The sequence below is a fragment of the Sycon ciliatum genome, chromosome 2 (genome assembly GCF_964019385.1).
Source record: "Sycon ciliatum chromosome 2, ocSycCili1.1, whole genome shotgun sequence".
Taxonomy (NCBI): Eukaryota; Metazoa; Porifera; class Calcarea; order Leucosolenida; family Sycettidae; genus Sycon; species Sycon ciliatum.
In genome coordinates, this window is record NC_088644.1 from 2203021 (window position 1) to 2216843 (window position 13823).

General features: G+C 46.8%; 1 protein-coding gene across 1 annotated transcript; it reads left to right on the forward strand.

The window, feature by feature from the left end:
• The first annotated feature begins 1060 nt into the window (after window positions 1–1060).
• Window positions 1061–6633, forward strand: LOC135810704 (pair-rule protein odd-paired-like). Its single transcript, XM_065324188.1, has 2 exons — window positions 1061–1431; window positions 4812–6633. The coding sequence occupies exons 1-2, from the start codon at window positions 1299–1301 to the stop codon at window positions 6350–6352; spliced, it is 1674 nt and encodes a 557-aa protein (XP_065180260.1). The 5' UTR covers window positions 1061–1298; the 3' UTR covers window positions 6353–6633.
• The last annotated feature ends 7190 nt before the right edge of the window (window positions 6634–13823 follow it).

Here is a 13823-nt window from a genome sequence, read left to right on the forward strand (position 1 = left end):
TTACTTCGACTGGATTTCAGTACAAGTTAGTTGTAGAACTGCAGAATAAATTTTGTTGTATTTGGGCAACCATTTCTCTACAAACGCTCTATTTGGAAAAGATTTTTTTAATAAAATACATGTCCAAATTCCACATTTACCCAAATCGGAATACTTGATCACGTATTCAGTCCTACACGGAATGTTTAGAAAACGCCAGGGAATAGGAATTTGCTAACGAGAACTCCAGGCCAGGGTACTAGCATACGAACAAAACAAGATAAAAACTCACCAGTATACTTGTAGTAATTCATGTCGGTGTAATATTCACGATAAGCAACGAGGCACCCTCCGATTTGGTCAAGCTGCTTTGAAGTCTGGTTGTTCAGGTGATACAAACGGGCTCCCTGTTGTTACTTCCAGCAGCTTCACTCTCCCTGCGACAGCGGCTATCAGCCTCTCTCTCCATCGTCGACAATTATCACAGATTCAACATTCTACATTTATCAGCACTGCACTGGGTGAATATGTCTCGAGACGAACTTAGCGGACGGATCAACAACGCTTTGATGGAGATAAATTCTCCTCTGAAGGACCTTCAGGGTACCTGGAAGGGTATAGAAGACGGGATCGCTCACGGCGTTGGGAGAACATAGCAAACAACCTCTTCTTCGATTGAAAATTGGCCAATAAGTGTGTGAAATGTATGTGCGCAGATGCATTTCCACTGGCAAGCTAATCCCTCATTACGTCATCAGCGCTCGCTCGGCCGAAATTCAACAGTCGTCTTCCTGCTCGACTCGATCGCTTCTGGAGACTCGTTCTTGTTCGAGGTGTCTTCTCTTTCACCTACCTTCGTCTTGGCATCGAAAACTCGGCGTCGAAAATGAAGCCGGAGTGCCCCTTTAATGTCTTGTCTGCTTGTTGTGAAGGTTTTTTGTGATATCTCAATGAAAAAGGATTTTTTTGAACTCTCGCCTTTTAATTTTCATTGAGATCACAAACAAAAACTTCACACGCGAGCTAGCTTAGCACCAGCAGTGTCAGTGACGTTTGGGTGGAAATATCTTATTTGAAAACCTTTTGTCAGGCGCGATGTCGCTGATTGCTGGTGATATGATCAGGACTACTTGTCGTTGCGTGGGCTCTTTCCGTATCTCTCGGACCATAATTATCTTGCTGCTGTTCTCTGGACAAGCCAGTCACCTCGTCTGTTTTGGCTACCATTGTGTTCGAACTCTTGAAAAAGTATAGCCAAGTTCCAGAGACTCGGTGGGCTGTTTGACACTGCCCTAGTTGTCACCAACTCTCTGTCCAAAATGTCTTCCTCCCCGAACACGTCAGAAGAAGAAGGAAATCAACGGACGATGGGAACTGAGCCACCCAAGAATACGCCTCCGTATATTCCGGTGGCGGATTCCAAAGACCAACGACCGACGCTTACTGGACAGGGTAAGCGATGGAAGTTGAATGTTTTGCAACCTGTATGCTCCGTACATAATGTCTTGGTAATATTTGTTCCCGGCATGGGATACGGGGCCATCCAAAATTATCGATATTTTTCACGAAACGAAAAAGTTTAGTTATGACCCTCCCCCACCCACCCCCCACCCCCATGAACGAAAAATATATTGACTTGACAGCTAGTATGAACTGATGTTTCAGCTATCAATATTTTTTCATAACGAAACTCTCCTCAACCCGCCCAGCCATGAACGAAACCTTTTCTCTTCGTGAAAAAGATCGATAATTACGGATGGCCCCTAAAAAGAGAATATTATCCTGCGAGGCATGGTTACTACCCCGATCTATTTTCTTTGTAAAAAAATAAATTTTGTAGTACTGGCTCTCTAGCCTTTATGTGTGTATGTGTGTGTGTGTGTGTGTGTGTGTGTGTGTGTGTGTGTGTGTGTGTGTGTGTGTGTGTGTGTGTGTACGTATGTATGCATCTGTGTGTGTGCGTTTGTGTATGTGTGTGTGTGTATGTATGTGTGTGTGTACGAGGCCAAGATTTTCGCCGTCGCCAGGACCTCACTCGCCACTCGAATTCCTGTTCCCCATGACAAACACTGTCGATCCTTTCAGGACCTTCCATCATGTGCGGATGGGTATTATTGTGTTGTATTGTATTGTATGTGTACTAGCAGCCCTTCCAAAAGAAGCTCGCCATTGTAAAGTTCGATCCTGGAACTTATTGTGAGCACAGACACCAAACCTGTGAGAGCAGTAGATTCTGACTTTACTTCGTTGGGAACATAAAAAAGGAGAACAAAGAAATGCGAATCACTGCAGCATATCAGAACTGGATGGAAGGTGCTAGAAGCAGTAGAAAAAGAGAGAGAAGGATGTAGAACCAGATGTGTACAGTACAGTGAGAAACTAGACCACAGAGGCTAGGTGATCATGAATGCATGTCATATGTACGTAAGCCAAACATGGAGTGTGTCATGTGGTGGCACAGCAAGGTACTAGATGACTGTGCAACAAGCAGCATGTACACCAGCACGTGCAACTCTTGTGTAGTACCGGTACATGTAACAGCCACTTTCTCGCTACTTTTTGCTGTTTTGAAAATACGGCATCTTCCGCAACTTCATTCATTTTGGCAAACTACTTCGCCACTTTTCCGCAACCTTGGTTCTAGGTCCGCACACCGAAAACCATTTCTGTGAGTGATGTTAAATTGCAGTGGACTGGGTGGAAACCACGTCGATGCCTGGACAATTCTCGCAAGGCACACTTTGGTGAATTGCTATAGGTGATTGACAATTAGGAGAGTGGTTTTTCGACAACAGAGAATTTCTCCCAGTTCTGGTGTTTTGCTCAGCTGGTGCCAAAATGAATAATAGTGAAAATGAAAATAAGCGACGTGGAGACAATAATTGACTGAAAGCAATGTCACTTTTTTTTAACGAAGTCTCAAAAGAGTTCATACCAAATATTGAGAACTCAGATGGCGAGCCAAGGAAAAAATTTGTAACATGAAATTGTGGGCACAAGTTATGCGATCGAGTCCACCAACTAAACCAGATTTTGAACAGTCGGACGTGCACAATCTAGCCCACAACTGACAAGGAGTACTGAGACATTCCACCCCATGAAAGTCAGCTTGAGCACTGCTCGATTGCGCTAACCAACGGCCTGCCAAGTGTGTGTGCTTGTGTGTGCTTGCGTGTGCGTGTGTGTGTGCTTGCGTATGTGTGTGTGTGTGTGCATGTGTGTGTGTGCATGTCACAGGTGTTTGTAGTGCATGAACTCTGGCCAGTCTTCCCCGTACGCAAAATGCGTACGCAATCGGATCCACCGTACATTTCCTCGTGTTTTGGGCGAATCTGAGCGGTACGACGCTGTCGAATTGGGCCTGAATTTGCCCTGAACCAGCCACTATCGAAGTAAAATTAGGTGTTTTGGAGGCCACATGGGAACACTGCGGTCATGTCTTCTTTTCTGCGGCGTTTGTTTGAAAATCGGAGTCTTTTTGAGCTCGTAGTTTCGTCTTCGTTGTGGAATGGCGTACATTCTCCTTGGTATTACCAAAGTTACACCCCCGTTTCTTCCATTACTAGGAGTTTTGCCGGCAGCAACGGTAGTTTCTTCCATACGTCCTTTCATCGAACAGCCAAGCGAAACTTTGTGGCGCTGGGTCTCAAGTTTGTCACTTCGAGTTGTACACAACCACCACATATACACCTCAAAGGACCAAAAAACCAAGTGAGAAAAGTATTTCAACTTTGCGATTTTGCCTGGCCTGCTGTGGAGATGGAGACTTCTACTCGGTACCAGTTATCGTATCAACAAGCTGGGAGGGAGAGCGTGGCGAGTAAAATGTTGGAATGAAAAGAGCCACATTCTCTCTCGGAAAAGGTCGTCGATCCTACACATTTGCTCAACCCAGATCTGTGGAAGGCTAGATTTTGCATGCACGTGCGAGATTCGTGTTCGCCGCGCACATGGGCAGAGTCGAAATTTGTGTACTTTCGGATTTGCCGCCATCTTGATGAGTGGCCACTGTGTGTCTGCATGTGTGTGTCTGCATGTGTGTGCATGCATGTACGTGTGTGTCTGTGCATGTGTGTATGTGCATGTGTGTCTGTGCATGTGCATGTGTGTATGTGTGTGTGACCTGCCAGCTAGTTCGGTTGGTGTTATAATAGTATTCCATATTTTTACTTTACCAATCGAACAAGCAATGGTGGCGTCTCACTAGCCAATGACTGGCTCTCTAAAAAATTGATGACAAAATTATTAGATTATTGCGAGATTTGCATCCGCCGCGCACATAGGCAGAGTCGAAATATTTGTACTTTCGGATTTGCCACCATCTTGACGAGTGGCCATTGTGCGTGTGTGTGTGTGTGTGTGTGTGTGTGTGTGTGTGTGTGTGTGTGTGTGTGTGTGTGTGTGTGTGACCCGCCAGCTAGTTCGGTTGATGTAATATAGTATTCCATATTTGTACTTTACCAAGCGAACAAGCAGAGCTCATACAAAATATTGAGAACTCAGATGGCGAGCCAAGGAAAAAAATTGTAACATGGAAATTGTGGGCACAAGTTGTGCGATCGGATGAGCCTATGATGTGTTCATGAGCCGTAGCTAATTCATAGTCGGTCTCGCGCTTTCACGGATCCATGCAACAGGGGCATGCACCACTTCCTAAATTGGCGTATGGGATCACTCCGTATAATTATCTGTGCTGAGGAACACCTCCCTTTGGTAAACCTAAGCACACATAGATGTTGCGGGATACCTTAGTTCAGTACCATCAACTTCAGACAATTGTTATCATTATCTCATTTGAACATTGCCAATTTCTCCTTTGCTCTGAAACACAGCATTCGATGGGACTCATCAACAGGTACAGACAGGGCTGCAAGCTGCAGGGACAAATGTCACTCCAGTACAGCCTGATTCCAACAATAGCTTAACTCAGCCTATTGGTCAGCAGCATAGCCATATTGGACAGCCTGTCAACACTGGTGACTTCAGAGGAGTTAGCAGTGGTACTAAGGGTGGTCCAGGATCATCAATACCAGAGTCACCAGTGGGTCTCCCACCACATCCGCAACCAACCATTAGTACTATTTCATCACCAAACAGTGTCCCAGAACTGCTTGACACAATGGCCAGCTGTAACCATCCTGCGGAAATGCATGCCAGCCGTCCAGACACCCCACTGAACCATCTAGAACAAGGCGAAAATTATCAATCAGATAACCTGTCTGAACCTCCATCGCCATTGCTTGACGCACATCCCAGACATCAGTGTCACTGGCATGTGAATAACGGTCAAGAGTTATGTGGGGTGACTTTCTCTGATGTCTCCGAACTAGCTGAGCATATAAGTGACGATCATCTCCAACAGAAGGACACTAATAAACATGTCACACAGGAGGGTGGTAATATCCACTTCTGTCACTGGGACCAGTGTAAACACACCAAAGGATTCAGGGACCGACATATGCTTGTCAATCATACACGAGTTCATACAGGTGCAAAACCCTTTGTCTGTAATCATCCATCTTGTCATCCAAGGAAATCCTTCACACGTTCCCCAAACTTGAAGAAACATAACCTGGCCCACACAGGGAAGAACCCAATTCCTTGTTCGTTCCCGGAATGTACGAAAACATTCGCCGACTCCTGGGGTCAAAAGAGGCACATGGTCGTGCACACGAAAGATAGGCCCTACCCATGTGGGCACCCAGGATGTACGAAGAGGTATACGCAACCAAACAGGCTTAAAGAGCACTCTAAAAAGCACACCAAGCTGCATGACGTTCAAAATGCAGCCCATGGCGACAACATAGCCACCAAAGCCAGCACCAGAAGCAGCATGAGCAACAGGGCAGCCTACCTACAGCCTACCAGAACTGACTCAGAACAGACGGCTTCTTCAGCAGCAACATATTCACTTCCCATACCCGCCAGCACAGTAGATGGAACAACAACCTCATGGTCAACATCCAGAACAGCAACCCTAGAGACACAATCATCACCAGCATCTACCAGCACTTACAACCACACATCAGCTACTGTCATCGCTAGTGAAAACCTAACACAACAATTTGATGCAGCAGCAGTCGGTATCACTGCAGGACGGGGCACAGAAACCACTGCCTCAGCATTAGAATCAGCAACACTCTCTCCCATCCCCACGGCAGCTGTATCACCAGCTGTAGCTGCATCACAAGCTGTAGCTGCACCACTAGCCGTAACTGCATCACCAGCGATAGCTGCACCACCAGGGGCAGAGGCATCACCAGCGGTAGCTTCATCACTAGCAGTAGCTGCATCACCAGCAGCAGGTTCAGCTGCAACAGCATTTTCCACAGCAGCCGAAAGCTACTCAGCCAACACTATTAATTATTCATAGAGGACAATTGCTGCACCCAATACCGCCCTCGCATGCCGCTCACTCTATGTCAGTACTGAGAGACCTACCCAAATAGGCTTAATTTAGTGAACACACCTTACACGGCTTACAAACCCTGCTCTCCTCATGAGCTGAATAACAGCCTTTCCAAAATAGCACTGCAGCCAGCTTCGTAAATGGATGTGTTAAAGGGGAAGTTAAGGCAAAAATTAAAATTTCACCAGTTGTAGTCTTCGGGGTGCTGAGTCGAATGGTCTTGGTCCGAGAAAGCTGAGACACTCCCTTCCTACTTGAATCCCAATCGAACTCGCGCACTTCCACCGAAACTGGGTGACTGCGCCCTACTAGATGGGGATTTGTATGCAAAATGTCACTAAAAGCGCCATTCCGTTGTTATAAAAGCACGGATGACCGCGATTGGCCCATATGTTGAAGTCTTTTGGACGCAGAGTCGACTGGTTTTGGTCCGAAAAGGCTGCGATGCAGCGTTACTCCTTTATTCCCAATCGAACATGGTTGAACAAGCGGTCACGTGCTCCTGCGTACACCAGTCACCTGGTCACCGTGCCTGCAGGGTACAACTTACTAGCCTGTTTGACCTTTTTTGGGCGCAGTCCTGTCACTCGAGTTGAACCTTGGTGTGAAAGTTGTCGCCTGCTGGCGCGGTGACCAGGTGATTTGGGCGGATGTTGTGGCTGCTGCTGTTGCTGTTGTGGCTGCTGCAGTGCTGGTCAAATTCCTTCCGCAATTCTGCTGCCATCTGTTCAACTTTATTGTCAGGAATTGACTTGGATGATTCTATCAACTCATCAATATCAATCTGCGACAGCATGCCATTATTCCCTGCAGCTGTGTTGGAACCACTGTAGGAAAGAGCGGTGTCACTATCGACTGCTGCTGCTGCTTCTGTTGCAGAGGGGTTGCTCCATTGATAATGTACGCCTTGTGCTAGATGGTTCAGTGGGGTCTGTTGAAAGTCACTGGCATGCATTCCCTCAGGATGGTTAGAGCGGCTGGCCAACAGGCTGGGGTTGGTTTGCATCAGGCTGAGTAAAGCTAACGTTGGGATGAGGCTGTACTGGACCGTCACTTCTCCCTGCAGCTTGCAGCCCTGTTTGTGCCTGTTGATGTGTCAAATCGAATGCTGTATTACATAACAAGAGAGAGAGAGAGAGAGAGAGAGAGAGAGAGAGAGAGAGAGAGAGAGAGAGAGAGAGAGAGAGAGAGAGAGAGAGAGAGAGAGAGACACACACACACACAGAGAGAGAGACAGAGAGAGACAGAGACAGAGAGACACACAGAGACAGAGAAAGACAGAGAGAGACAGAGAGACAGAGAGACAGAGAGAGAGAGAGAGAGACAGAGCGACAGAGAGACAGAGAGACAGAGAGAGAGAGAGAGAGAGAGAGAGAGAGAGAGAGAGAGAGAGAGAGAGAGAGAGAGAGAGAGAGAGAGAGAGAGAGACAGAGACAGAGACAGAGACAGAGACAGAGAGAGACAGAGAGAGAGACAGAGTGACACACAGAGACAGACAGACAGACAGACAGACAGAGAGACAGAGAGACAGAGAGAGACAGAGAGAGACAGAGAGAGACAGAGAGAGACAGAGAGAGACAGAGAGAGAGAGAGAGAGAGAGAGAGAGAGAGAGAGAGAGAGAGAGAGAGAGAGAGAGAGAGAGAGAGAGAGAGAGAGAGAGAGAGAGAGAGAGAGAGAGAGAGAGAGAGAGAGAGAGAGAGAGAGAGAGAGAGAGAGAGAGAGAGAGAGACAGAGTGACACACAGAGACAGACAGACAGACAGAGAGACAGAGAGACAGAGAGACAGAGAGAGACAGAGAGACAAACCTGCCATTGTCAGAGGAAGGATGTGATCTGCTGCTCGGATTATAGCGTTAGACGCCAACCCTGCGAGAGACAGAGACACAGAGACAGAGAGAGACACAGAGACAGAGAGAGACACAGAGACAGAGACAGACAGACAGACAGACAGACAGACAGACAGACAGACAGACAGACAGAGAGACAGAGAGACAGAGAGACAGAGAGACAGAGAGAGAGAGAGAGAGAGAGAGAGAGAGAGAGAGAGAGAGAGAGAGAGAGAGAGAGAGAGAGAGAGAGAGAGAGAGAGAGAGAGAGAGAGAGAGAGAGAGAGAGAGAGAGAGAGAGAGAGAGAGAGAGAGAGAGAGAGACAGAGAGAGAGACAGAGACAGAGAGACAGAGAGACAGAGAGACAGAGACAGTGAGAGAGAGAGACAGAGAGAGAGAGAGAGAAAAACCTATTACTATTTGACGGACCTATGGAAGATGGCAACAAAGAATTATGACTTCTCCTGGACCAGGAAACCTGCCATTGTCAGAGGAGAGGAAGGATGTGATCTGCTGCTCGGATTATAGCGTTAGACGCCAACCCTGCAGTCAAGATCTAGATGGATACGTCGCCTCAGCAGCCCACAGTTTTATGACACACCCAGCAGCCTTCCTTTCACCTACCATTTGCTGAATTTCAATCATCGAGGTTCGTGAAGTATTTGTCCTGTGCAGTTAGCAATCTTCAGATGTGACGTTAGACGTCCGTGATGATTTGTTGGCTTTCACTTGGCGTCTACTTTTCACTTTTCACCTATCTTTGTCACCACCTCAGTACTCTTTGTGACGTATAAACTAGCGCAACCTATGCCTGTGTACCTCTCCTTCTCATTGTGATCGATTTAGCACTTGTGATAGTTATGTCTGGTAGGGTTCATAACACCTCCATTCTGCACTATTCCTTTTTGTGTCTATTTGTCACATATGTGAGATAGTTGAGTGTTTACACCTTGCGCTGGTATCTTCTCTATAAAATAACATTATTCAGCTTAACTCCATCATTCAACAACTGCTTCTCCTCTGATGAGTTCCCCGTCATCTTTATGGAACGAAACAAGACTTGTCAGGAGTAATACTACTTGCTTTCGTGGAGTGTGGCTGGTGAACTGTTCGTGCTGTTGTCTGCAAGCGTCGTATGGTCTCGTCGGGTCAAATGAAAAACCTATTACTACATTCAAGACTGTTCCGAGGCTGTTTCTCCAACTATACACTGTCCATGGCTTGCATCATGGTACCGACATCCCTCTCGTGTATGCCTTGCTTCCAAGCAAGACTCAACTGTGCTACGAGAAATTTTTGTCAGCTTTGTTGGGCAGTAGGCAAGCACAGTGGGTTGGTCTAAGACCATGATTGAGAAACGAGAGGTACCAGGGGAAGGATTTTTTCCAACCGTGCTGCGACCCACAGTTAAAGGGGAACTGTCACCAAAACATTTCTTTGTCTTATCTTGTAGTTCCTTGGCTCCGGGTCTCGATGGTGTTATCCGTTTTTCTCTGCGATGGCTGGAAGTGGGTGAAAACTTGAAAAGAAGGTGCCCAAAATTGTCCCGAAGTACCGAGTGACGTCACGCCGGACTTGACCTCCACGCGTACATTCGTCGTCAATAGAGAGGTTAAGTTTCACGTAAAAGTCTTACGTCCGTGAACTTTTACGTCAAAAAGTGAAAAAACTCACGTAAAATTTGACGTGTTTTACGTGAGTTGACTGTCCCGCACGTAAGTTCATGACGTGAGTTTTTGGAAGTTTCGCTTGGTTATCCCGACCGAATTTGTGTGAGTTTCCGGAATTTTATCGAGATTTATCAAGTTTGTTGGAAGATTTGATATTTGTGCGAACTAAACCCGAATCCTGCCAGGCAAAATTTCACGTCACGTCGCACGTGTAACTTAACCTCTAAAAATTTCACGTAACGTGAGATTTGCACCGCGTTTTGAAAAAGGGCAAAAAACGTGTAACTTAACCTCTCTAATAACGAAGTCCAGCCCGTGTGCTGGTCGATTGAGCTAGCTGTTCCGATGTACGGTGCACGTGTGCCTTTTGAACTCTAGCACAGATGGGTACGTCGTACCGAAGGAGAATTTAAGAATGCCAAAGCTAAAGAGGCAGAGACCCACGTGCAGCTACACAGCCAAATCAAAATAAAAAGCAGCTGAGCTCTCACCTTTTTGACTTCTTCCGCGAGGACCTAAGTTTTTTTTATTTTGTGAGCACGGAAGTACGTCGTTGTTTTGAACTTTTCGTGTGAGGGACAACACGATGATGAGCGCGTATGCCGAAAACAGTACTCCTCCGGCCGGCGACAACACCACCAACCCGAGCCCCAAAGGAACGCAATGTAGCTACGTGAAGGCGATTCATCTGGCGATGTTGCTGAAGATGCAGATGACAAACTCCGACGTCTTTCATTTCAGAGCCGGGTGGGCAACACCGCCACCTTCGATACAACGACATAATTTTCAAGTACGAGGTATCCTTCCACTCCTTCGTAATCACAAATAAAACAAAGAGCTGGAGCTTCGTGGAGGAAGTACCAGTGCGACAAACTTCTGTCGACTTTTGTTTGTTTTGTCCCTTTTTGGCGTTCTCATTGTGTACAACGTATACATCAGAAGGCAAGCGTGCACCGTACATTGAACAGTTGGCTCGATCGACCAGCACACGGGCTGGACTTCGTTTTTTACGATGAATGTACGCGTGGAGGTCAAGTCCGGCGTGACGTCACTCGGTACTTCGGGACAATTTTGGGCACCTTCTTTTCAAGTTTTCACCCACTTCCAGTCATCGCAGAGAAAAACGAATAACACCATCGTGATTAGGAGCCAAAGAACTACAAGATAAGACAAAGAATGTTTTTGGTGACAGTTCCCCTTTAATCCGCGATATTCATGTTAAAACAAAATGGCGTCACGATTTATTGAAAGTGGTATAGTTGGTGGAACGAGTGTTCAAACCCATTTGAACTTCATACTGTTCGTCTTCTTTTTGACATGCTCCCTTTCCATCGTCCTTAGCTTTTATTTGTTGAGAGCTGTTTTGGCTTTCTCCTATACCTCTGGGGGATGCCAAGTGATGGTTTTGAGAGGCTGGTGATGGCTGTGAGCGAGAGTTTGCCGATCGGCGTCGTCCTCGCTATAGCGATGAAAATACTAGTTACTGCGCACCTGGCAGATATCACAACACGTCGGAGCGTCCAGGAGCAAAGGAATCTTGGGTTTTCACTGGAATCTAGTTCCTCCAGCATCGTGTAGCCCACCGTCGGTGAATGTCGGTCCAGAAAGGTCGAACCTGGTCTTCTGCAGCATCTCGCAGTCCTGCGAGGCACACTGAATACGCCTGTCATGTATTCTACAAATAAAAATCACGAAGTTGTGGACTTTACAGTGATGAGTCTATCCTGTATGCTGCAAAAGACGCAGGAAATGTGACTGGTGTCTGTACACTCAGTGACTGGACGCCAACACCCCAGTCTTCTCCTGCGGGATCTGTTTGACATTGACATTATGCAGTAGGTCGGCATTGACCTGGTTTGGCAGCTATCGTTATAGTATCTGCCTGGTTGGATGTAGCAGGTTGGTGTTTGCTCGTCGTCCAGTCCGGAATTTTCTTGTAACTCACGGTGGAGTACGCGCAGGGTTTGTGATCATCCCTGTTCACTTCAATATTATCAAACACAACGTTCCCTTTGTCACTCATCTTATCCTGAGTACTGAATTTGCTGACAATATTGCACCATACTTGTCACAACCTACCGCCACTGCTGGCGGTGGCGACTGGTTCGTCAATGGCGGTGACCAGGCTGACTGACTAGCTTCGAGACAGCGGCCTCGTTGTCAATCCCGCGGCAGCCTAAAGGTTGATTTTATTCATCCAGCCTTAGCGCCATGTTGACGATGCCCTAGTGACTGTGTGTCATGGATTGCCTTGCCATCAGCGGTCATTGCCGTCCACCTTGATGCAGCCCTCAACAACTGGCTCAGCCCATGGGAGTCTCAAGTGGACAAAATTGTTGCCAAAGTAGCTCAGAAGATTGGTGCATCGTGGTGTAGGTGAGCACATAACTAGGACTTCCCAGCGTCTATATGTCCAGGCTGCGATACTATGTGACATGCTGTACTGCACATTCTTTTCAGCACTGCAAGGCCGGCAGCTGGACCGACTGCAGGGGCCGCGCAAATGCAGGCCGCCTGTTGCCAGTGCAGCATTCTGGAACGTTCCTTCCTTCTGAGATCCGTGGAATAATAACTTTCTTTGCTTCAAAGCAAGTTGCTTACCTTTCTGTTGTGCTCCCAGTGTCCTTACAACAATAACCTATAGCAATGTTTTATTTTCCTTTCCATTCCCCAACCAATGAATACTACGATGTCGATTCTATTTCTTCATACTTTGGTGTGTGCCCGCACACGCACGTGTGTGTGTATACCTCACTCGCCACTCGAAGTTCTGTTCCCCATCACTGGAACACTGCCTGTTCTTTCAGGACCTGCCATCATCTGCGGATGGGCATTCAATAATTGTATTGTGTGTGTGTTTCATTCAGAATCAGATCCGCTATCATTGCTATTAGAGAAAATCTGTGGGTTCACATCCAGTGCATTTTTAGATCTGCGTGCTTCTCTCGCCACGGGCGCATACATGGGACATTGTGTGTGTGTGTGCGTCTGTGTGTATGGGGATATTGTCTGTATCGGCTTTTGGTACTAATGTTCAGGTCTGTGCTTGCATGTGTGAACATGAAATTGTTCGGTTCTGTGCATGCTATTGCTATGTTGTATATTATTGTATGTATGTGTGCATTTCCACGAACAGTGTAGACGAGCGTGGAGAGTGCATTCATCCCTCATCAACCACTTCCCCTTGGGCTTACGAGAGTTTTTTCTGCGTACCTCTCTGATACTGTATTGATGCCGGCACCTGTACCTCGATGTGTTCCTCTATCTGCAGTCGCCTTTAACCTTCGGTCAAGTTAACGTTTATTGTGCTCTATTTATCGTGCGAATCAAAATAAACAATAATAACACAAGTCGTGCTAGAGTGACGACATGTGCGTGTAGTAGGGTTGATGCGATGGGACGTTATAATTAGGTGGAACAGAACACACATTGGGCAGATTGATTGGGCATCATTGATTGTGCTCAGTCTAAACAGTGAACATAATAATTATCTCCAGTGACAGACTGTAGCGGCTAGCCTCCAATAGGTAGCTGGCACTAGTCGCTACTGCTTGTTTGACAGGTGCCGCCAGAACCCCTGTTGTGTCATGCTATAGATGCACATGCCCTGTTCTGGGGCATACTGAGGTACTTTGATTTTGTTGACTGCATGTAGACAGCATCCAATAGTAGTACTCGTAGACCTTGGCTCTTTGTAGGTCAACCACCATCGCATGGATCGATCGGTGACTATGCACTTGGAGGTTGGAATAGCCCGCGCTGAACAGATCTTGCCATGGCCCAGGGAGTGAACTCGCTTACTCGACTATCCCGGTTTTAGTTAACCAGCATGAGTGGTGCAATTTGTCCATACCATGTTGCGAGCTCACAGTTGTTTGGGCAGGTTTTGAGCTGCACCACGAAACAAAGCGAAATAACGGCGTGACTGTAGAGCAAG